Below are 25328 nucleotides of genomic sequence, written 5' to 3'. Positions count from 1 at the left end.
TTGTCAATCCTCTCTTGCTCTTTCCGTCTCCCCTCTTGCAAGTGTTCTTCTTGTTTTGAGAGAAGGGCTAACTATGTAGCCAAAGCTGGTCTTGAACTCACGATTCTGCCTCAGCCTCCCAAGAATCACTTGGCACGTTCTGTTACACCCAGGGTCTGCTATTTGCTTTATTAAGCCTATGCAAGCCAACAATCCTTAGAAATATTAATTCCCTGGATTTTATTCTTTTGTTTTACTGTTTAACAACAGCCTGCTTTCCTTACAGAGCCTTTTATTTGCTCATTTATTTATCTAATTAGAGACAGAAGATTGCCATGTAGTGCAGGCTTTCCTCCTGCTGAGGGCTCCTGAGGGCTGGGATAGCAGGTGTGTACCATGAGGCTTGTCGTCAAAGGCATACCTTTTAATTTCTGATATTTTTTACTTTGCTAGTTGATATTTGTCTTTTTTTTAAAAAAAAAGTGTTTCAAAGTGATCATGCTGAAAAATAAAAACTGTGATGTCTATTACCGTTTCTGATTTTAACCAGTCTACCCACTCCATCTTGTTCTCTCTCTCTCTCTCTCTCTCTCTCTCTCTCTCTCTCTCTCTCTCTCTCTCTCTCTCGGACTTGTGGTCTTCTGGTGGGGAGAGAGAGATGGTTTCGGAACAGAGACGGGGAAGGCAGGATACTGGTTGCCTTTGAATCTATTTCTCCCCGAAGTGAGGGTGGAGGCAGAAGTTTTTTTGGTCGTTAGAGCTTTTGTGATTTGAAAGTATTCCATCACTGGGGATTAGGGTGGAGGTGGCTAGGCCTCTCTCCAACTTCTTAGCAACATTTCCTTTAATGGAAACAACTGTTTCTGTCTCTGCTCTAAAGTCCCTTTCCACTGACAGGACAGTCGGTAATGTCCTGCCTGCACAGCAGGGAAATGTGGCCCAGCCTCTAGGTGCACAGTGGCTGTAGGCACCGATCTGCCCCGGCGCCCAAGAGCGAGGACAGTCTGCAGCCCAAGGGGTGTGGGAAAGCTCAGTTCACTTCACAAAGGCCAAGAGTTTCATTAATTGGCATTCGAAAACTGTAGGAGAAACTATCTTGGGTCTTCTGCGAGAGCAGTAAGTGTTCTTAACTTCAGAGCCAATGCTGCAGCTCCCGTTACAGAATCTTCACACTTACCAGGGGTCATGAGTATAAGACACTTGATTATGACAGTATCAGTAAACACATACACACACCTTTATATATAAATATACATATTGATAAGTACTATACGTAAGTAAACCTGACACACCAAAACTTAGGTTTGAAAAGAATAACTGTCATATAATTTAAATAGATTTAATTCACTGAAGGATATTGAGCTGTATCAAGTTTACTGACACTGATTTATTTATAAAATCTTAGTTCATACAGCAGTGTGGTGGTGGCACATGCCTTTAATTCCAACACTTGGGAGGCAAAGGCAAGTGGCTCTCTGTGAGTTCGAGGCCAGCCTGGTCTACAGAGTGAGTTTCAGGACAGCCAGGGCTACACAGAGAAACCCTGTCTCAAAAACCCAACAAAACAAAACCTTAGGTGGTATGGTGACAGAGTTGCTTGTCTAGCATGTGTGAGACCATGGATTTGAGTCCCAGCACTGCAACCATAAACAAGTAAGCAAACAAAAAACTAGATTTACACACCGGTCACGGTTATGTACGCCTTTAGTCCTAGTATTTGGGAGGCAGAGGCAGGCATGCCTCTATGAGTTTTGAGGCCAGCATGGTCTAAAGAACGACTTCCAGGACAAGCAGGACTATACAGCGAGACTCTATATCAAAATGAAACCAAAACAAAGAACAAAACCCTCTAAAACTAGACTTACATCTAAAGATAGTCTTTCTAATAGCTAATCTAAAGTTTAAAATAATTTTCAAGGGTTGAAAAAATAGTATGTGTTAACTTAAGTCCAATTTCCTAACAACTGATACCTACAAGTGAAAGCTAAGGATGTGTCTTATTGGTTACCACAGAGCAGTGGCTCTCAACCTTCCTAACATTGCGACCTTTAATACGGTTCCTCATGTTGTGGTGACCCAAACATAGAATTATTTTCATTGCTACTTCATAACTATAGTTTTGCTACTGTTATGAATTGTAATGTAAATATCTGATATGTGACCCCCGTGAAAGTGTTGCAACACACAGGTTGAGGACCATTGTCAAAGAATCATACAACAGCAACGACTTAGTCACCAAGCCAACTTGAAAATCTGGGTCAAGATGTTAGAATATACATTTAATTCTCACCCCTCTGAAAAACCTTATTAAGAAAAAAAGGAACCATTTATTTATTTGTATGTGTGTATGTATGTGTGTGTGTAAACCTGTCTGTACATGCATGTCTGCATGTGGAAGGCTGAGAACTGGTGGGAGCTGGAACTCCCCTCCCACAATGTGGGTCCTAGAAAGAGAATTCAGGTTGTCAGGCATGGCAGTGAGGGCCTTTACATGCTGAGCCTTCCTGTCACCTCCAGTGGACTAAAAGTAAGAACTAAAAGTAGATTAGACAGGGCCTGATAGGATATGTCTTTTGTTCTTGCAACTCAGGAAACTGAGGCAGGAGGATCAGAGTTCGAGGGCAGCCTGAACACAATTCTAGGAGACCATGCCTCTCCTTCTCTGCCAAAAGGATACAACAGAATGTAAACAGAGAAGCACGTGACTGATACAACTAATTTTCTCTTAAAAAGGAAAAAAATCTGCCTTAATCAGTAGGCTAGTCTTTAAACTTTCAATACTCAAACCTTTGAATCAAATGAGATATCAAATCCCGAGCTTTGTCCACGCCAGGAAAGCTGCATCCTTTCCCTCAAATGAACCTCTGAGCTCGCAGTGCGAGGCACCCAGCACACTTGAGTGGGTCAGTGGGATTGGTCTGTGCCTGCTTCACCAGGCAGAGCGCCGGGAACGTGAGTGAAGGAGCTCTTGAGTATGTCTCCCCCTTTAATCTCTAGCCAAAACTACGAGGCAACTTCAGCTGTCACTGAGCTACAAGAACTCTCGAGCTGGCCCTTGGTCTTTCTTCATTTCTATCACCTAAGTATTCAGCTAAAAAAATGAGGTCACTATCAACAACTCCATAGAACTTTCGAGTCATTTCTGGGCCTTTTAATGAGTCATCTCCCACAGGAGTGTCCCTCCTTTGTTCCTGTCCACAACAAATCTCAGGACCAAATGTCTGATTTTAACTGTCAAGTATTGTTCAGCCTGTCTTTTCATTGCCGCTCTCTCCAACATTCTAAGAATAAGAACACTGGCTTCCTAGAAAAGCTACAGCAATTACACACAATTTGGACGTAAACAGTCTTATTTTCAAATCTTAAGATGTATGAGCCTGGAAAACTTTGCAGAAAACCGTATTAAATCTCCGGTACGCTTGCATTTCAATTACCGCAAGACTGTGAGTGTCTAAGTAGGCCATATCAGCCACACCATACAGGAAATTATATCCCAGGAAAGCTCTGCTTTAAAAATAGGCAAAGGAAGACAGGAACGCTGCCAAAATCCACAGCGCTCTCCATTTGTTTTGATTTGCACACGGCATCTGTTTTATCAGGTGCAACCTGCCACTTGCAGGCTTTGGGGGAAGGGCAGCCGTTAGGGTGGGAAAAGTAAGTGAGCCTAAAATGTTTGCTTTTAGAAAATGCGTTTGAAGTAGATATGAGCAGAATTTAGGTCAGGACTAAGTATCACAAAGACACTGGGACTGGGGGTAAGTGTTGAGAAGGAAAAGGCTTGCATATGCCCTAACCCAGCAGCACCCAAACCGAGGGACCAGATGGGTCCACCTAGGAACACACAAGCTCTTGCAAGCACAATTTAGCATTTTGCAGGCACGGATAAGCCAGCTTTTCTGTCACACAAGTTCATTTATTCAAATGTTCTGACGAGTTACTGTATACCAGCTACTGTTCTAGGTACAGAATAGTACAGCTGAAGTGTAACAAAACCCTTCCCCGAGGCGCTTATTCCAGTTGGAGACAGACATTTAGGGATACAGCACCAGGTCGTATAAACAGGTATTGAAGTTATAACAGAGAAATGTAAATAAGGTTAACACTACCAGGAAACATCCACACAAAGAGAAAAGTGAATTGGACAGGATTCCTTCCCAGTTTAAACAGATGGCTATGTTTGGTAAAATTCAGGTAAACACAAGAACACTGTATCAAGTCCCCTACATCCCCATAAGGAAATACTTAAAGGACTGTTAGGACTTTTAAAAATTTTTACAGGACTTCTCATTATTACGACGACGACGACTATTATTGTTGTTGTTGTTGCTGCTGCTGTTTTCTCTGTAGTTCTGGAACTTACTCTGTAGACCAGGCTGGCCTTGAACTCAGAGATCCACCTGCCTCTGCCTCCCTTGAGTGCTGGGATTAAAGGTGTGTGCCTCCACTGCCCGGTTCTCTATTAAATTAATTTTTAACCTCTCAGTTCACAGTTGATTTGGGAGCTCAGGGGTCCTGCCTCACTGTCCTTGCTTTAAAAACAGCCAAACCGCTGTGGCCACCAAAGTGTAATCAATCACAAGAATATTCAGTGAGAGCAGCCTCAATGTTTCTGTGAAGCTAGACTATCACCTAGTTTTAAAACAAAATTAAACCAATTTATTTACATGATTTATGTGTATGGATGTTTTATCTGTCTGTGTGTGCACCATATGTGCCTGATACTCTGGGAGCTCACAGGAAGGTATCGATCCCCTGGAACTGGAATTAGGGACATGAGATGCCAGATGGCTGTGGGAACAGAAATGAGGTCATTTCCAAGGGCAAGTGCTTTAAACCACTGAGCCACCTCCCTAGCCCCATTGCCTGTGTTGTAACAGGAGCATTGTAGGGGCTGGGTGTGGTGGTGTGTATATCTTTAATCCTAGCACTTGGGAGGCAGAGGCAGGTGGATCTCTCTGAGTTTGAGGCCAGTTAAGTATACACAGAAAGATCCAGGACAGCCAGAACTACACAGAGACTGTCTCAAAAACAACAAAACAATAACAATAGCAACAAGCACAACAACAATAGAATAAAGGGAGCAGCATTGTGGAACTGATTGAACAGAATACTAGCAACCAAAATGCTTTGGTGTGGTACCAATGCTGCATCGCAAGGGCCCTCACAGGTGAACTGACAGTAAGAATGAGTAGGGATATTACTACTGGGGTTGACAGAATCCTGCTTCCTTCCCTTGGAAAAGGTCCATGTTTTAATTCTGAGAAAGTAAGCATGTTAAGTTATATGATAAAGAGAAAACAAGGAGGCAAACAGAATTAAGGCCAAACTTCGGACAACCTTGAGAGGTGGGCCCAGTCATTCATAAAAGACCTTACAAGAGGAAGGAGGAGGCAGAAGGCCAACAGCCCAGTGCTGGCAGCATCCAAAGATCTCAGCCCTGAGCTGTTGGCTGTAAAGACACAGGGACTGAGCCTGAAGCCAAGGAATGTGGGCAGCTTCCAACTCGGAATGATGCAGATCTTCCATCAGATCAGAGTCTCCAGAGGGAACACAGCCAGGTGGACACGTTTTAAATTTCTGAACTCCAGGGATGTTTGAGAATAAACATTTTGTGACTTTCTATCTAGAACAGTGTGGTAACTGGGAGGAGCAGAAAGCAGGCACGGCACTCTGAGATGCATGGGGAATAAAGGGCTGTACATGCGTCGCTCTAAGGAGCACACACAACACCTCATACTTGGTTTCTCAGAGCCTTGCTGTTAGGTAAGTGGGTGACTGGGAGGTCTACCGTCTTCTTAAATTCCCTCTCTCCTGGGTCAGTGCCTGTTCAGTTTTGATTTTAGCACTCAGTGTATTTTCAAAGTAGACTTGATTACAAAACGATCAATGATTAAACCTGACCCAAAAGAAAGCAAAACTGATGCATAGCGAAAGTGGACTAATCTTTTTTGTTAATTACTAGATCAACATCTAAATAACCATTTCTTCTTTTTTTAAGCATTCATTTACACATAGAGGTGATTTATTTATACTTAATACTTTTATATTCTTATTGCTGTCCATTTAGGTTGCTTGCGTATCTGTTTGCCTGTGTGTATATATGATCTGTCTGTCTGTCTGTCTGTCTGTCTGTCTGTCTGTCTATCTATCTATCTATCTATCTGGGACAGGCTGTCTTCTGTCTGTCTATCTACCATCTGTCTATCTATCTCTGTGTGTCTATCTATCATCTATCTATCTACCTACCTATCTATCTATCTATCTATCTATCATCTATCTATCTATATATCTTTCGTCTGTCTATCTACCTACTCCCCTGTCTACCTGTCAATCTATTGATCTGGACAGGGCATCAATCTGTCTACCTACCTATCTATCTTCCATTTGGGACAGTATCTCTTTATTCTGTAGTTCAGGCTAACCTCAAGTCCTCAGTGATCCTCCTGCCTCATCCTCCCAAGTGCTAAGACTGCAAGCATGTCTACACTTGGCCCTGGAATGCTTTAGAGGTGACATGAGTGCCCAGCTGAAAGGTCTACCGTCCGGCTCTTAACTGCACAGTCACTAGAGTAAGAAAAAGAGCCCGCTGAATAGACACTGCAAATGGGGCTTTGCACTTATTAAAGTCTGGCCGGCAGGACACTCCATGGCTCGTATTCTCATGTCATTTTAGAGATTGTGGGTCATGCATATCTTTTTACCACTGGAAAGAGAATTCCAAGTAAAGAATCTCACAGTAGAGCAGTGTTGTCTAGGGAACTGTGCAAGGCTGTGGTATGCTTGGCTAAAAGCATTAAGTTGACGTTATTTCACGAAAAGCACTAAGTTGGTAGCATTTCATGTCCATGGAAACAAATAACAACTCTGGTGGTGTATTTCCCATGTCTCTGATGGCCTCAACATCTTTGTTTTACTAGTGGCTCGATTTCATTTTATTTTTACAAAAGTAATGGTGAATGATTCCCAGGAGAAACAAAGCAAAATCGCTCTACCCTTGGCACCACAGACACACAAAACAAACACAACCAAACAGGGCCTTCACCGCAGGCAGCTTGAGAGGCGATGTAAATGGAAAGCAAGTGTTGTTTTAAAAACTAACATACGCCAGCACTATAACACAGTACTTGAAATATTTATTACAGCATATATTGAAATATGTCCCTTCAAGCCACGTATAAAATGAATTTAAATTAGTATGACTTAATATGCTTCCATGTCTTAAGACTACTTTCCCAATCCTAGATCCAAGAGATCTGTATCATAAAAGGATTTAAAAAGTCCAGAGTGCACCCAAGTAACTTCTCCACCTCTCATAAATGTATTTCACCATTATAACTGGGATGTGTGGGTCTATGCATACATACACTTCATTACAAAAATCGGCCTTATATGAAAGAGAAAAATGACTATAAAAGTTCAATAGGTTAATTGCCAAAGTTCCAGCCAGTGCTCTATGCAAACTTAAATACCTGGAAACAGACTCTCAAGAAGAATCAAGATTGGATTTCTATCTTTGTGATCGCTTGAAGAGTAGATGACAGGCCTGCCAACCAAGGTCCCTTACAAAGAACCACAGTTAAACACCTCCAAGAGCCCAAAACAGGCACTTAAGCAGATGCTCATCCGGGCGTGTTTGTGCCAGCATTATTCATAACAGCCAAAAGACAGAAGCAGAACAATCGAAAAGTCTGTCAGCGCACGAGCAGATAAACAGCCCATTGTTTGGGTTACCAGTACAATGGAGCATTGTTCCGGCCATCAAGAGGAACGAAGCACTGAAACATGTGAAAACACGGACGAACCTGAAACACATTAGGGCAGGCAAAAGAAGCCAAACACAAAAGGTCACTTATGGCAGGATTCTGTTTATGGGACTGTCTCCAGCAGGAAGGCGTGGGGGAGGAGCACCGGCCTAATGAGCCTGGTTTCTCTTCAGACGGAGAGAGCTGGCAGGAGATGGATGGTGTCTGCTGTCTGCACAGCACTATGCAAGTACTAAATGCAACTGGATGGCCTGGATGGCTCATTGGGAAATGGACGTTCTGGCTCCTGAGTGTCACCCCATTTATTACTGGTGTGAGTCATCTCAGTACTGTCTGTTAGTTTCTTTTCCTTAACTGCCCAGAGTACACTATTGTTATTCTCTGGAAATGTGCTCCAGCGAAATAGGAAGCTACGCCAGGGCTCACAGGTAAGAGAGTGCTAGCTGGCAACTTGGAGGACATGAGTTCAGAGCCCCCAGACAACACAAGATGCTGGGCACTATGGTACATGCTTGTAACCCTGGGATGGGGGAGACTGGGAGGGATGGAGATCCTGGGCTCTTTGGCTCCCTAGCCTGATTGAACCAGTTAGCTTCAAGTTCCCAGAGACATCCTGTCCCTAAAATAAAAAGGGAATACATTCTACATACCTCTGGCCTCCATATACGCAGGCACTAAGGTGTGCCCCCATGCATTCACGTGAACACACACACACACACACACACACACGCAAAAAAAGCCACAACAAAAACCAAAACGTTGTAAAGTTTGCTTCGAGCCTGCCATTGTTTTCAATCAAAAGCGAGAAGAGGCCCAGAAAGAGGAGGTTTTGTGCAGTAAAATCACAAGAGAAAACGACAGCCTGTCCTCAAAAGCTGCAAACAAACAAGCAGGCACACAGACCTTGGTCCACGGTGACTCACTGTCAGGTGCAGCCCATCACTGCTTCACGTGCCAGCGCTCAGCCAAGGCTATCTGAGGCTCTAGTGTCAGCTGTTTCCAAAGTTAGCTTTTAAACATGATTATTTTCATAACACTCCTATCACCTTTTGGCCCCAAACATCCATCCAGCTCTCTAAAACGGCAGCAGTTCCCCAAGGTTTGTGTACTGCTGCCATGCTAAAGGAGAATCACGGAAATCTACTTACATATTCCTTGACATTTTTCGTCTTCACAGCTTTGTAGGAGTAGTACGCCGGATAGAGCATTCCAAACACCAGCCTGGAAGGAAAGGGGTGGATTAATTCAACACGGAAGGCTTCTAACAGCTCTAGACTTAACTCAGGAAACACGTGATGATGGTGAATTAATGTGTCTATAAGTAGTGATATTTAATTTACATTTTAATAAATAAAGCTTGCCTGAAGATCAGAATGCAAAACAGCCACACTAGTTAGCCATAGAGGCCGGGCGGTGGTGGTGCATGCCTTTAATTCCAGCCCTAGAGAAGATTATAAGGTGGGATGAGACAGGAATTCACCCTCGTTTCAGTCTGAAGATTTGATAGAGGTAAGAGCTCTCTAGTGGTTGGCTGCTTTGCTTTTCTGATCTTCAGGTCGAATCCCATTATCTGTCTCTGTTTTTATTAGTTGTGCTACACTATAAAGTCATACAGAAACCAAACCTACTCTGAGAAACAAATTCCAAACATATTCTTACATAAAAAAGAGCATATTAGTACTTTAGATAGCAGCTTTATGGCAATGAAGCTTTTGTCTTTTGAAAAACACAGCCAGCCAACCAATCAACCAGATAAACAGAACAAAAAACAAAAAACTCCAAACTTTTAAGGTATCCTTTTTTCATTACCAAACAAGGTTTCATTTTTCTTTTCCTGAAGACTACAAAATAAAAAATAATAGGAAATCAAAAATAAACATTGTCCCAACCCTACCAGTTGTAGACAACCCCAAATAAAATTAAAAAATTACTATACAAAGATCCTATTCTTTCATTAGATAGCAAACTCAACACACAGACACAGACACACACACAAATATATTGTGGTTAAAAAAAACCCTCAAAGTTTCACTCTCCAAATTACCATCCTGAGCAGCTGACTTCTACACATGACACGGCTGTGAAGTGGTACTCAATATTGCTATGATATACATTACAATAACTCTGAGTATGGGGAGATGGGTGGACCTGGGAGGAACCAAGAGGTAGAAGTGTGTGTGAGGGTGACAGGATCAAAATACATTATATACATGTATAGGAACTTCTCAAATACATATTAAATACAACTCTAAGCATTTATAAAATTACTTTAAATCACCAATAGGACTCGAATGTATATTCATTCATTCACTGTTTTTCAAGACAGGGTTTCTCTGCATAACAGTTCTGGATGTTCTGGAACTCACTCTATAGACCAGGCTGGCCTTGAACTCACAGAGAGCCCCCTGCCTCTGCCTCCCGAGTGCTGGGATTAAACGCACGCGTCACTACCACCTGGCTTTGGATACATTTATTAATACCAGCAACCATATAAAGGATAGGAAGACACGTCACAACAGAACAGGGCTTACAGTTAATTTTTGTGTTTTAGATGGAACGTATGTCCTCAAATGTCACTCGGCAGTACTATCCCCAAGGTCGCAGATTCCCACAATATTTATACACTTTGGTTTCTCTCTGAGCATTCCTATTGCAGATAATAACACTGTGGGAAACAGTTCTCTGAAATTACCCTTCCAGAAGTAGCTTTCACCTACTTCAGCATCCCTCCAGAGAGATCGCTTCATTTTATGTTCCTACATATTCAAGTCATGCTTGATTAAAAATAGGCCATAAAAATAAGAAAATAATAGTAATAGTAAATCTGATTTTTTTTTCAAGTGTTTACTAGCATTTTTTTTTTTCTTTACCCGAGATAGGGTTGTTCTGTGTAGCCCTGGCTGTCCTGGAACTAGCTCTGTGGGTCAGACTGGCCTTGAATTCAGAGATCCCACCAGTGTGTCACCATTGCCTCAAGTTATCTCTATTGTTTTAAACGGTTGTTTTATCTTAGTTTGTAAGTTTTTCAGAAAGTGTATAGATAATTCCTATATATCCCACGCACAGTTCCCCATCATTGTCTTACACCGGGAACATATACCTCAGCCCAGGCTTCCTTTGGATGCCCTCTGTTCTAGGCACCCAGCCGTACAACATAGGGTACTCACATGTCCTTACAGTTTTCTTTGGCCTGTACATTTCCTACTTTCCTTGATCTTAAGGTCACTGTGACAGTTCTGAGTATTGGTTAAGTATTCGTAGGATATTCCTCTCTTCAAGTTTGATGTTTTTTTTTTTTTTATGATTAGCCAGAGATATGGGTTTTGTGGAAGAGACTACAGAGGCCAGGTACCATTGTTATCATATTATATCAAGGGTGCATAATATCAACAGAAATCATTAGTGTGTATGTTAACCTTGATCAGTAGGCAATGGCACACGTCTTTAATCCCAGTAGCTGCACTAGCTTGCCATAGAAACCAGGCGGTAGTGGTACACGCCCTTAATCCCAGACCTAGAGAGGATTTTAAAAGAGGAGGAGACAGCTCACAAACTCAGTCTCATTCCAAGACTCCTGGAGGCAGGATCACCATTTCAGACTGAGGTAGAGGTAAGAGCCGGTGGCTGGCTGTTTTGTTTTTCATGACCTTTAGGTTGAACCCCAATTTCTGTCTCTGAGTTTTTAATTAATCGTGCTTCAGTAACACAGAGAAACCCTGTCTTAAAAAACAAACAAACAGATGGAGGTCTTGCTATGTGGCCCAGGCTGGTACACAGCAAGCAACTGAGCTTGCAGTCTTGAGCCTCTGCCTCTGCCTCCCAAGGGCTGGCATTAGACAAGTGCTATCACGCCTGGCTCAGACAGACGGCTCCTGTTCTTTATTCTTAAAGACTTGTTTTATATTTAAGCATGTGCGTGTGTGTGTGTGTAGGTGTATAGGAGTGAAGGTGTCCACTCAAGTCAGGAAAAGACACCGGGCACTGGGCACTTTAGAGCTGGACTAACAGAAATTGTGAGCTACCTGACAGGGGTGCTGGGAATTTGGGCCCTCTGCTAGAGCACAACATGGCTCTACTATTGAGCCCTCTCTCCAGCCTGCCTTTCTTTTTCTCTTGTGATGCTGTGGATTGAACCCAACCCGAGGCCTTTTGCAAGTGTCCCATTATTGAGCTATAGTCCTGGTGGCTAGATCTTTCTTTCACTGAGTAAATATTTACACCTCTATTTTTAGCTCCCTCGCAGCTTTTATATGTATTTATTTTGAGCCGGGTGCTTTCCTGGTGGTTTCCTTAGGCCTTGGTTTGTGGCTTTATGTCCCCAGGTCGGAAGAGAAATGGCAAGTTCTCTCCTGTTGGGGACTTTTTTCTTCAGCAACTGGAAGCCACACCCCTGAGAATTTCTGCCTCACCCAGCAACAGAACCCCGTGATTGTCACCTACCAGTCGTACAGACCTCGTCTGTGGTTCTGGGACTTTTAGCTGTGCCGGAGTCCAGGGCTTTTAGTTTAGCAACAAACCTACAAAGTGGACCCAAGTATAAAACAGCTCAATTCCCAGGGGGCCACGTGCGGATCCTCACTGTTCCCACGAGGCACACACCTGCAAATTACCAGCACAGCTGTCTTTTCCACAGCACATAGACACGTTTAACCCATGTTGTATTTCTCTTCAGATAGTGCACACCATCACGGTGTTATCTTTCTCATTGCCACATAATTCAGTCTCACCAAACTGGAGCTTAAGGCGGCAGTCTTGGTGCCTCTCTATGGGTCTGTCACCTCCTGCCCCTAGACCTTACGTACACTGTGTTCCCGGGCCTGTGGGCTCTTCCCTGGTGAGAGCAGATGCACCTACTTTTCCGGCTGTGTTTTCAAGCTCATACTCAGAGCCAGAAAAGATAGCTTAGTAAGTAAAGGCACTTGTCGCCAAGCCTGAATTCAATCCCTGAACCTACAGTACAAAGAAAGACATGACTTCAACAAGTGTTCTCTTACCTCCACACTCTCACTGTGACTGACACACACACACACACACACACACACACAGACACACACACACAGACAGACACGGATACACATACAGACACACACACAGACATACCACCACCACCACCACCACCAATCTCATGGCCAGGGTTCATGCCACCCAGCTGACATTCGGACCAATCCCAGTACACTCCTGTGCTGGCAGGTTAGTTTCTGATGGACCTGCTGCGCCACTGTGCTCCAGGATGTCATTAGCTGGCTGCCCCAATCCCTTGCTGATCAGCCTCTGTGGGGACTCTTCAAAATATAATTTGGAAATCACTGCCTCGTACAAACCATCTGTTCCACTGTGGACCCTCACTATGCCTCCTAAGCTTCTATGGGTCCTGAGCATAGCTTCCTGCCTGGGGTTCATCCTTCTCTACTTTGTCTTCCCAGCCTTCCTTCTCTTTCTGTCTTGTTCTTGCTTAATTACGTCACGCAATTCCCCCCCCCAAGCTCTCGTCTTCTTATACGGAACATCTGAATCACGGTCATTCTGAATTTTACAGAAATCTTAGTCTGCCTTAGTCATCCTGTATTTGGTATGATAATTTTAGATGGCTTAATGCATTATTTAGTATATAATTGGTTTCCAAAACAGATACTTTTCTCAAATATAGTAAAGTTTGGTGCTAGTTGATTCTTCGAATACAGGTGCTGTGCCCTTATTTAATTTTGTTTGTTTGAGACAGAGTCTCCTTATTTAAACCAGGTTGTCCTTTAAGCCAGATATCCTCTTCTCTGTGAGTGCTGGGATTAAAGGAAACTGATTTGTCCTTAATTTTTAAATCTCTACATTGAACAGAGAAAAAAAAATCAAACAAGTAGATGATCCCTAACGCTTTTCTCCTCATTGCTTCTCATTTGCAACTTGGGAAAAAAGAGGAAGTATCTTTTTATAAGTAGTGGGGTGGGCTTTAGGGACTGAGTCTTTATTAACCTGGCAAGTTATTACCGTCCTATGTGAACATTGCTGGGTAACTAACCTATTAGTCACATTAGCCATGCTTTCTAGGGGCTGATTTTGAGGGAGGTGTTGCCCTTCAGTGGGGTCTACTGTGAATGTTTGTAACCGGGAGGTCGGGCATGGAGCCAAGAAGGGCAGTTATAAAACGAAACAGTGTTTTAGGAGGCCACCTACAAGATCCACTTAAGCTTTAAAAAGGGAATATTTAACTCCAGATAAAATCCAACTAGAAATTTGAATTGTTTTGAAAGTTATACGGGCAGAAAGAAATAGTTACTCATTTCCTCTCCATCCTATTTCCACCCAAAGAGAGAGAACTTGGTCAAAAAAATTCAGGATAGCCTACACTTCTAGTAAAGCAAAGTGGCTCCTTGAATTGTATGAACAGAAAAATGGACATGGTTACATACCCCTCTCTCTCTCTCTGAACACCCACATATTTAACTTACCAGGAATATATGAAAATACACATTGAATTGAAAGAACTGTTATTCCTAGCTATCCAGGGTGGCATACACTTGTATTCCTAACTTTTGGGAAACGGAAGCAGGAGGACTACTGAAAGTTTGAGGTCAGTCTGGGCTATCAGTCTCAAAACAAAACAAAACAAAACAACCCACAACAGAACAACCAAACCAGCCAAACAGGTATGAAAATAATTTTTAGATTAATGTTATGTATGTGCGTGTTTTGCCTATGTGTATGTATGTGTACCATGTGCATGTCAGATGCCCTGAAAGCTCAGAAGAGGATGTTAGATTCTCTTGGGGGTGCAGTTAAGACTTGGTTGTGAGCTGACATGTGGGTGCTGGGAATTGGACCCAGGTCGTCTGCAAGAGCAACAAGGGCTCTTAACTGCCAAACCAAGTTTCCAGCCCCCAAAGAAGTAGTTTTTAAAACAAGGTAAACAGGGTCTGGAGAGATAGTTCAGTGGTTATGAGCATTGGTTGCTCTTGCAAGAGGACCCAGGCTTAGTTCCCAGCAGCCACATGGCTCCAGTTCTAGGAGATCTGCCACGTTCTTCTGGCCTCCATGGGCACCAGGCATGCAAGTGGTATACATAACCAGGCAGGAAAATACTCATACATATTAAATAAAATAAATCTGAAATAATCTGAAGAGTAGGATAAATATATGGATTAAATAGTCATATAGTCACGTCTAAAAAAAGAGACCAATAAATATCACATATAACAGTAACCTTCATCATTACATTTCCATAATCTGACACTATAAAAAATTTGAGCCACAGACTGTTAAAACATATATAACACATAGTTAATCTAATAAGCCTACATATTTTCAATGTATATTTCTTGGCAAATTCTTATTTCACTCCTTTCAGAATCAAACAAACACATGGTTTCTTACTAAAGGACCAAACTAAACAAAAAAAGAAAACCTCACTGAGACTAGAAATGAACTAAAACAGAAGTAATGCCAAATAAATGAAATCAACTAGAGTATCAAAAATCAGAAGGATGGAAGACAGAAGCACCGGGTTTGTCTGGAGAAGTTGATACAATCAGCATCCCATGCTTAGAAGGCAACACAAAGTGCAGCACCCTACACCACTGTCAGAGAGGAATTAGCCTCCCAGAGATGCGCTTTGCCTGAACACACGTGGGCTGGAGCAGGGATGACAAACTGCAGGCGTCCCTCCTCCAATAGACAGGCTGGAGCAGGCATGGCCAACTCACGGTGGTTCTTCCTCCAGCCCCATTCCGGTGGTAAAGACAGGCCACCAGTCATTCACCACACTCAGTTCTGTGGTGCCGCGCTATGGCTTCTCAGCCTCACACCTAGCTTCTGAAGCTATAGAGAGCTGCCCGTGACCCTTACTGCTTTGTTCTAAAATCTTTATTCCTCCAGGAATGGTCATCCTAACAGTGGATCAAGTGTGATCACCAGGTTATACCCTAGGTTACTTAGCCCCTTTGGAAGAAAAAGTATAACATTTTTTTGAAGCATAGAAATGGCTGTTGTGCACTGGAGGGACAGTGTCAAGGACAGGTGCACTATGCTTGTCCCCTTACATGTGAAATTTCATGTGTGAGGTTTGCATAGGGAATTGGTATTACAACACAGTGCTTAGTGCTCCCCCTCTACTTTTCTCTCTCTCTCATGTTCTTAGCCGGGCAGTGGTGGTGCACATTGTTAATCCCAGCACTCAGAGAGGCAGGAGGATCTCTGTGAGTTCAAGGCCAGCCTGGTCTACAAAGTGTGTGGAAACGGAGAAACCCTGCTTCAAAAAACAAAAACAAAACAAAAATGAAAAGAAAAATCATATTCTTATTTCTCTCTAATAAGACCACATCCTGCCTTTCCTTCTCACAGATTGCCAGGAAACTAAGAATCAAAGCTGTTGTGGTGGCCCATTGTACTGGCGTATTTGTATTTTATTCACGAAATTCCTTTGATTTGCCGTTCTCTTCCGAATCCTCATATTTTTATTCAACATATCCACTTGGTAAAAAGGATTTCTCAAATTGTCCAAAAGAGCAGAGGAGAGCAATGCAGTTATAACGCGGCGGTCGGTGTGGTGAGGCACGGAACTGCTTTCAGGTGCTCAGGAGCAGAGGAAACAGACCGGAAGTAAGGTCCTTCCCTCACACTGCCTCTTAAGCAGAAGACCGACCTCTGATTCTCTGATTCCCAGAACCCAGTGAACAGGTGGGTGTGGTGGTCCGACTGTAATCTCAGCAATGGGGCGCTGGGGACAGGGGATTCCTAGGGTTCAATGGCCAGCCTTCCCAGCCTTCTTTGCAAATTCCAAACCAGTGGGAAACCCTGTTTTAACAAACAAGAACCACAACTACCAGCATGACCACGACCATCACCATGACGACTACAACCACGGCTGCCACCGAGACTTTGGGCCTCCACACAACCACGACCACTGTTGCCAAGTCTTTTGGCCTCCACACACACCATGCACCCTTCCCTTCTGGCACGCGCACACACACAAACAAACAGGACACAGTTTCCATAATGGTACCATGAGTATATAACCTCAGCTTAACCACACGAGCATCACCAAAGAGCCTCCTTATAAACCATCGGACGTACTGTTGCTATACACTTAACATGGATGGGTATTTTAGATAGAATTAGGTGGGCTGGAGAGGTGGCTCAACAGTGAGGAGCACAAACTGTTTTCCGAGGACCTGGGTTGAGTTCCCAGCACCCACACGGTTGGCTCTTGATTGTAACTCCAGCTCTAGGGGATCCAAAGTCCTCTCCTGACCTCCGTGGGTACCAGCCACACGTGCAGGAAAACCACTCATTTACATAAAAATGAATAGAATAGTTAAAATGCAAAGCAAAAGTCACTTTGAGCATGCAGACAGTGTCTCGGATGCTCTTTTGTTTGTCATGGTGGAGGGAGCCCTGGAACTCACTTTGTATAGTAGTAGGTTAACACCATGATACCTGTGTGCTGCTCCCTGGCCACAAACACACACATTTAAGAACTCTATTGCTAATCTACTTTACGACAGTAGCTTTCAGATTTTTTTTTGTCTCCCAGGGAATAATCTTTTTGTAGAGCCCCTCCCCTAATCTTACACACACACACACACACACACGCACACCACTTTCTGAAGGCCCTCTGAACTAGGAACGCGAGACCCTCAGAAACGGAGCTGAGCAACTGAACTTCCGCATGCCGCGTCTTCGAAAGCAGCGTGCTCACTCTCATTGTGGATTAAAACTGATCATGTGGAAATTATAGGGTGTCAGCATGAGTTCAGTCCTAACTGGATTTACTATTAATTTTTTTTGGGGGGGAGGGGAGACAGAATCATGTAACATAACCAAAGTTGTCTTGAACTCATGACCTTTCTGCTCCAGATTTCCTATTCCTGGAACTTCAAGGGTATGGTTACACCCTGAGTTTAACCCAGCGGTTCTCAACCTGTGGGTCGCGACCCCTTTGGCAACCGGCAACCTCCAAAAATATTCTAAATTTTGATTCATAACTAGCAAAACTACAGTTATGAAGTGGCAATTAAAATAACTTTATGGTAGGGGTCACCACAGCATGAGGAACTGTATTAAAGGGTCGTACATTAGGGAGGTTGAGAACCACTGAGCTAACTAGAGGTATAGGTTTTCTTTTGAGATTTTTTTTTTAATGTGTACGGGGATTTTGCCTGAATGCTATTTATGGACCGCGTATGTGCAGTGCCCCTGCAGGCTAGAAGAGGGCATCGGTTGCCATATTCTGACCACAGCTTGAAGGAATCCTGAAAGGAATTTGTTATCTTGACTTTTGTAAAACTTGATTCTTGACTTAAGAGATTGTAATGAAGTAAGTTACACGGTGAAACCGAAATAGCAGCTTGCAAACTTTTAGGCAGGGTCTCAGTACCCCTCAGATTCACTCAGGGGTCAAGGATGACCCTCAAGACTGTGGTCTCCCTGCTCGCTGTAGTCCAGCGCCCAAGTGCTGGAATTACAGGTATTTGCCACCATGACCAATTTTATGTGGTGCTGACTGACGCTGGACCAGGGCTCTGTGCGCACTAGGTAAACACTCTGCTAGCTGAGCCACACTCTCAGCCCACAACTTACCAATCTTTTAAAACAATCAATTTATGCTTTCCTAAGAACAGCATTCAACAACTAGTTCAAGATCAAGTGATAGAGTGTGCTTGTTACAGTCCAGTGAAGAACTTTGATCCCTGTCAAAGCAATGTGTGACTTCTATCCTTACAGAGGTTTGCTGATAAAAATCTCTGCTACAAGAGTTTCTACCAAGAGGCTATAGCCCAAAAGAAAAACAGCAAAGGAGAGAAGTAGAGCCCCAGCAGAAAACATCCCCTAAATCCTGACTTCTAGAATGAAAGGCTCAGGTTTAAAACTGTCAGGGACGGAAAGAGACAGCACCATTCCTCGGGGAGCCTTCCTGCACATTATCCAAGCTGCGAAGCTTGGAATTTTCATGTTGCCAGAGCTAAACTCTAATTTTATGCAGAGCTTCAGATTTCTACTCTAAAAGGAAAGAAAGCTAGAGGGAAAAAGAAAAAAAAAAAAAAAAAAAAAAAACCACACACACACAGCACATCACTTCTCACCTCCCCCACTGCCCACTCCCTCCCCACCCCCTCTCACTTCCCTAGCTATGCTGTGCTCTCTCACTCCTTCCTCAAGGGTCTACTGTTCGCAAGGGTCTACCATGCGGTAAACCCCAGCCCGCGGAAAATGCTTCTAAGAACACTGAGGACTTGGTAGTGTAGCTTAATAGGTAGAGAGCTTGTTAGCATGGATGAAGCCCTGGGTTCAATCTCCAGCACAGCATAAATGGGCATTGAGGGGAACCAGTACACACCCACAAACCTAGGACTGGAAGAGTCAGAAGTTCAAGGTCATCCTTAGCTATTTATTAAGTTCTACACCAGCCTGAGGTACCTACAAGGGACCTCAAAGGAAAAAAAGGTAGGTAATATAAATGTTATTATGTTATTTCTACAAATGACAGAAGCAAGGTTCAGGGAGACTAAAGATTAAAGAGTTTAAGAATGACTCACTCGGGGCTAGAGAGATGGCTCAGTGGTTAAAGCACTGGCTGTTCTTGGGGCCTGGGTTCAATTCCCAGCACCCACATGACAGCTCACAACTGTCTGTAATTCCAGTTCCAGGAGATCTGATACCTTCACATCAATTCAGATAAAATAAAGTCAAATAATAAAAAAAAAAGAATGACTCATTCAGCAAGGAAGAATTGAGTCTGAAACATAATAAACACAAGACTTCAAGACCTTTGCTCTTCTATACCCCAAACAAAACCCAGACAAAAGTTTGCATTACTTCATACATTGTAGCTCACCTTTCCCATATTAGCAGATGAAATCAATATCTGGAAGACATATCTGAGTCATCACAGCTGTGATCTGCTAATAGAAAACTGTCCTAAAGAGACCTGATACCCATTCTTAAAGTGGTATACCCACAGCGCTGAAAGGACGGACCTAAACTTTAGCCATTATACATCACAGTCCCCGATTCCCATCGAACCCATGAGGGAGTTGGACTCAAAGTGGTCACGATTACTCATCATCTGGCTGACTCCTGACTCCTGAGTAACTTCCCTCAGGAACTGCAGGCTTTATTTAGCTTCTTAAGCACAGGATCTGTAAAACCACACTTACCATTATCCTCCCTGATTTACAGAGAAGTTAAGAGTTGTAACCTAAGATTAAAAAAAAAGAAAAAAAAAGAAAAAGAAAAAAAAAACAAAACACAGCTTCTGGTGAAGAAGAAAAATCACATACAAACCAGTTCTGAAAATGTTGAGAAAATTTCCTTTCCCAAAATATACCCGACTATGCAAATAAAAAGGAGCCTAGCGAGGCAAGCCATATGCAGGGATCGTGGTTTGCCGAGCAGGAGCTCCAGCTTCCCAGAATGAAGTCAAGTCTAAACCTTCTGCCAACACTTCCCAGAAAATACTCACTCCTACTACCACCTAAGCTTTGGTCCCCTCCAGTCACCCCAGAAATCTCTGCTAGGGGTCAGCCAAGCTGAAGTGAACTTAGCAATTTGTTTTCCTTTATTATTATTATTGTTTTTTTTTCTACTTCTGAGACAGGGGCTTCTCTGTGTAACAGCCCTGGCTGTCCTGGAACTCAGGCTGTAGACCTGACTGATCCTCCTGCCTCTGACTCCTGAGTGCTGCTGGGATTAAAGGCGTACGCCACTATGCCTGGCTATTTTTGTGTTTCTTAAACTACTTCATTCATTTGCTTAGATCTGTCTAGTGCCTACAGCGTGTCTCCAATGTGGTAACTTTCCCATGCCACTGTCTTCATGTTGAGAGCATTTCTCCTCTCAAACTCTTTCACTAACAAGGTTGGAAGACTTAGGAGCCTCATTTTGTAGGGCAGACCGTAGTACAAATTATGATATCAAAATAAATAGCCAGACACAATGATCAGACGCTGTGAAGGCATTTTAAAATGCTCTTGACATTTTCTTGAGCCAACCATCTAACAAAGGGATGCGTAAGCATCTCCTTTAGTACAGGAAAACTAGGGAGGCGGGTACATTCTTTTCTATCTTGGACAACTGAACAGAAAAAGACACGAACCGGCCGCAAGAACGAGCTTAGTCATTACAGAGATCAACGTGCTGGCTGCTTGGCACCACCAAGTCCTCTCCTCTTGGGAAGCCCTGTTTATGTGTTAGGAGGGAAGTCTGGATGACACCACACCATGACCCTCTGAGGCAGTCTCCCCCATTCCTGACCTTCCTGTAAGAACCCTAGAAAAGCAATTAAATAAATGGTAAAAGTAAGCCAAAATTCTTCCGTATGAGGGGTTGTTCCATGTTAATTCTCCAAGTATGAGATTTAGGCATTAATTTTACTTACTTAAAAAAATGATTTTTTTCTTTTTCCTGAGCAGTGGTGGCACAGGCCTTTAATTCCAGCCCTTGGGAGACAGAGGCAGGTGGATCTCTGTGAGTCTGACACCAGTCTAGTCATAGTAAATTCCAGGACAGCCAGAGCTATGTAGAGACCCTGCCTCACCTCCCCCTGCAAAGATTGTGTGTGTGTGTGTGTGTGTGTGTGTGTGTATCTGCTACAAGTAGGTACCATTAGAAGCCAAGGTATCATAGAACATATAGGCCACTCTGAATCACCACCTGTGGTGCTTAGAATCCAGCTGGGTTCTCTGGAGGTGCAGCGAATGCTCTTAGCCACTGAGCCATCCCTCAGCACCACCCCTTCCTCATCTATGTACGTGTGTGTGTGTGTGTGTGAGTGTGTGTCTGTTTGCCTATCCATCAATCAGTACCAGAGATTAAGGCATGGTAGGCCAATACTCTACAACTGGACTCTTTCCCCTGGTCTGTTACACATCAATTCTAGATATTCTATTTTGTAAGTTTTACAATTTTTAATGTTTTGAAACATACCTAATAATCTCTGCCTTACCTAATGATACCCTGTGGTTGCAATCTCTTCAGAAGCCTAGCTTCTGGGATTTTTATTTATTTGTCTAATTTTTTTTCTGTACTTAAAATATAATGACACCATTTTTCCCCAAACCCCTTACCCGTATCAGATAGTTGCTACTCAACCTCTCTGAGCTAGCAGGTTTTCACCCCAGCCTCTGTCTATGAGTCTTATCATTGATAAACAGAATGATAGAGACTTAAATTTAAACTTACATATCATGGCCTCACGGTCACAGGACCGGGAGCCCCGCTAGGCCGTGGGGCCACAGATGATAATTAAAATATCAGTAGATTCGTGTGGAGCCATTAAGCCGACAGAAAAACATCACTAGGCCATTTAAATATGTTATTAAAGACAATTTTTTAAAACTACAGCTGGGGTGTAGCTCAGTGCACAGAGAGCTTGTCTAGTATGCACGAAGCCTGGGTTCTGTTCTTGGTACCACATAATCAGGATATGGTAGTACATACCTGGAATCCCAGAACTCACAGCACAGAGGAGGTAGAGGCCGGATAATCATGAGTGTAAAGTCATCCTGGGCAACACAGGGAGTCTGGAGCCAGCCTGGGATACATGAGACCCTGACTCAAACATGCAAACTACACCAGCAAGATGTGGTGTGTTTTGCTCATTTTCGGTAAAGTCCACGAGCCACGGCTCTCCTTTTCTTTTCAAGGCTGCTGGAGACGGGTCTTTAAGCAGAGCTCTGTGTTTACATTTTCAGAAGCTCTGTTCTAAAAGAGACATCCAGAACGGTGTGAGTCAGTCTCTCACTTGGCACTTCCAGGGCTGGAGGTAGTTGAGAGCAGTTCAGAGCTCCCCACAGTTAATACAAACGGAGGCCTGCATCCCATAGACCACTGTTTGGACAGAGCACCTAAGGCCTTTAAGTCTATGGTAAAAAGAATAAAAAACAAAAACAATCCCAAACCCCAAATTTTCATGCTCAAGAATGTATTTTTTTTTTCTTTAAAATGCACAGCCAATTATTTTTTGTTAAGGTCAACTTTGAACAATCTTGATTTCTACTTGATTGTAAAGATTTAATAGTTCGAAATAAGAACTCCGGAAGCTTTAATTCTTTCTCCAAATATATGAAGAGGGACTGAAACACGGTTTGGCATTACATAATGTTGCCACCTACTCCCGAAACAGAATTGAGCTCCTAGCAACAGCAGGGGGTCATCTCAGGGGAGCGCTGATTGCTCACTGGAGCATTCTAGACACAGATGCTTTCCTGAGCTTATCCTGCCCAACCCTGCGGAACACAGGCTGGGTAACCTGGGTCCCGGACTACCCTGTGAACACTATCTTCCAAAGGCAACAGATAACTGATATTCAGGGTGGGTCTTATCATATCTCCTTTACAAACAGTGAGAGGCCTTTGAAGAAAATAGGCGTCCTTTACCCAGCATCTGTTTTCCCTCAGGGATATATTTTTAGATTTGTATTTATTATTGTTGTGGGTGCACGAGTGTCACAGCACACGTGGAAGTCCGGTGGTGATTTGAGTCTGTGCTCGCCTTCCACCTTTAAAAGGCTTTTCAGGTTGCCAGGCTTGCCCAGTAAGCCCCTCCCCCAGGCTGAGCCCTCTAGCTGGCCCCATTGGTCTGCCTTTCTTTCTCCTTTTCTTTCTTTGTAAAATGGTTTTTCTAGACAGGGTTTCTCTGTAGCTTTGGAGTCTGTCCCTGAACTCTCTCTGTAGATCAGGCTGCCCTCAAACTCACAGAAATCTACCTGTCTCTGTCTCCTGAGTGCTGGGATTAAAGGCGTGCACCACCACCACCTGGCTGGTATTTCAAAATGGGAAGGGTCACTACTTTTCTTGGTGTTAGTTTTCTGAGTCTAACAAATGCAACAAATTGAAGCATGACTCTTACTAAGCCACACTGAAAGTGCCCACATGTTGGAAGCTTTTCTTTTTCCTTCCTTCTTTCCTCGTTTTGGAGACAAGGTCTCACTGTGTAGCCCCTCCCCCCACCTGCTGATGGGTCCTGAGAGCTGGGATTAAAGGTGTGCACGCCCAACTTCAGCTGCTTTTCTTAAACTCATGCTCAAGCCTAGACTAGAGACCCAGGGTGCTCTGGCTCCCTTTGCAAAGACATGGAGAGCAGGAACACACGTCAGACAGCACTGCCACCGTCTTAGAGAGGCACATGCTTTCTGTGCTCCTCGGCTTCTTCACGCACATCACTCGGGATGGAAAACGGTCCTGTCCGCATGTCTTTATGTGTTCTGAAAATGAGACATAGCTTTCTCTCTCTTTTTGTTTTGTTTTTAAGGTAGCAGCTTTTATTAGGTTTTATTTTGTATACGCACGTGCACCGCGATGGAGGTCAGAGGTCAACTGCAGGAATTTGTTCTCTCCTATGACTCGGGTAACCGAGAACTGAACTCCAGTGGTTGGGCTTGGCGGGAAGTACCTTGACTATTGAGTGATTTTTTTTTTCTCCCTTTATATACTACTAATACTTTGTTCCACTCTGGTTTCTTTTCCACTCTCCACGGTGTCTTTACCACTGACAGAGAAAAACACAACTTCAGTCTACGTCAACTTATCGTTACCAGCCCTTCCCTTAGGAACGAGTGCTGCTGGCCCTGTTTGAGCGCCTTTCCCCGGTCCTCAAGTCGTTAAAGACACTTCTCGATAACTAGACGCTTTACTGTTTTATTTCTGCAGCCACACTGGAACTGGCTGTGTGTGGTCTGAGATGGAGGCTATGATCAGCAAGTCAGGGGTATGTAATTAATATATCCTATCATTATAGACGGCCATCTTTCCATAGCGCTCTCTACGCTGCACTGCCCCCGTCTCCTTAGTCTGCTCCTGCCCCACCCATGCCACACCAACTCCGTCCTCACTCCTGCAGACGTAGCAGCTCTCATACTGGATTGCCTCCTTTCTCCCAGTGGTGTAACATGGTCAAAAGTGCCACTTATCCTACCACTGTCACCCGCTTTTCTGTTGCCAGACTGGGTCGCCTTGACTTACACATCTCTTCATGCTTAGATAAAACTTAGCACCTTTTCCTTGAAGTTGATGAATTCCCTACGTTATGACCTCATGCAATTTGTTTTATTCTGAACATCCACAGCCATTCTGACAAACTGTCCTCTTGCTTTCTAATTCTAAAGAATAAATTCCAAGTCTAACCAACACTGCCACCCTGGCCCACGGCACCATTCCTCTTCACTAGTTTATTACAGAGCCTAAATCAGGCGGTGGTGGCGCACACCTTTAATCCCAGCACTTTGGAGGCAGATGCAGACGGATCTCTGTGAGTTCAAGACCACACTGGGTTACCCTAGATGGATCCAGTCTCAAAGAGAAACAGAGCTAGGCTGTGGTTGTTCATACCTTTTAATCCCAGTACTTGGGAGTCATATGCCTTTAATACCAGCACTAGGGAGATAGAGACAGGAAGGGACATGGCTGGGCAAAGAGAGAAATATAAGGAGTGAGGAGACGGGAGCTCACTGGATTCAGTCACACACTGAGGCTAATTCTTAGTTAGGAATGCCTGACCTTAGCTTGCTTTGTTTCTTGCCTACTTTTCTTAAATTATCCCTGACTACCTTTTGCCTCTGTGCCTTTTCCGTTTCTTACTTCTGTATATCTTACTTTCACT

The 25328-nt window shown here is 43.5% G+C and overlaps 1 protein-coding gene across 1 annotated transcript in view; it reads right to left on the bottom strand.

The window, feature by feature from the left end:
• The window catches only part of Reep3 (receptor accessory protein 3), a 77334-nt gene that overhangs the window by 38824 nt on the left and 13182 nt on the right, over nucleotides 1-25328 (bottom strand). Inside the window, exon 2 of the mRNA XM_050142678.1 lies at nucleotides 8891-8963. Within this exon, the coding sequence (XP_049998635.1) occupies nucleotides 8891-8963 (73 nt within the window). The remainder of the gene's footprint in view (nucleotides 1-8890; nucleotides 8964-25328) is intronic.

Source organism: Alexandromys fortis, unplaced genomic scaffold (assembly GCF_014885135.2).
Source record: "Alexandromys fortis isolate MF-2015 unplaced genomic scaffold, M_Fortis_MF-2015_v1.1 scaffold_9, whole genome shotgun sequence".
In the NCBI taxonomy this organism is placed as follows: Eukaryota; Metazoa; Chordata; class Mammalia; order Rodentia; family Cricetidae; genus Alexandromys; species Alexandromys fortis.
Note: the sequence above shows the minus strand (reverse complement) of the source record. Positions and strands in the feature narration are given on the sequence as shown.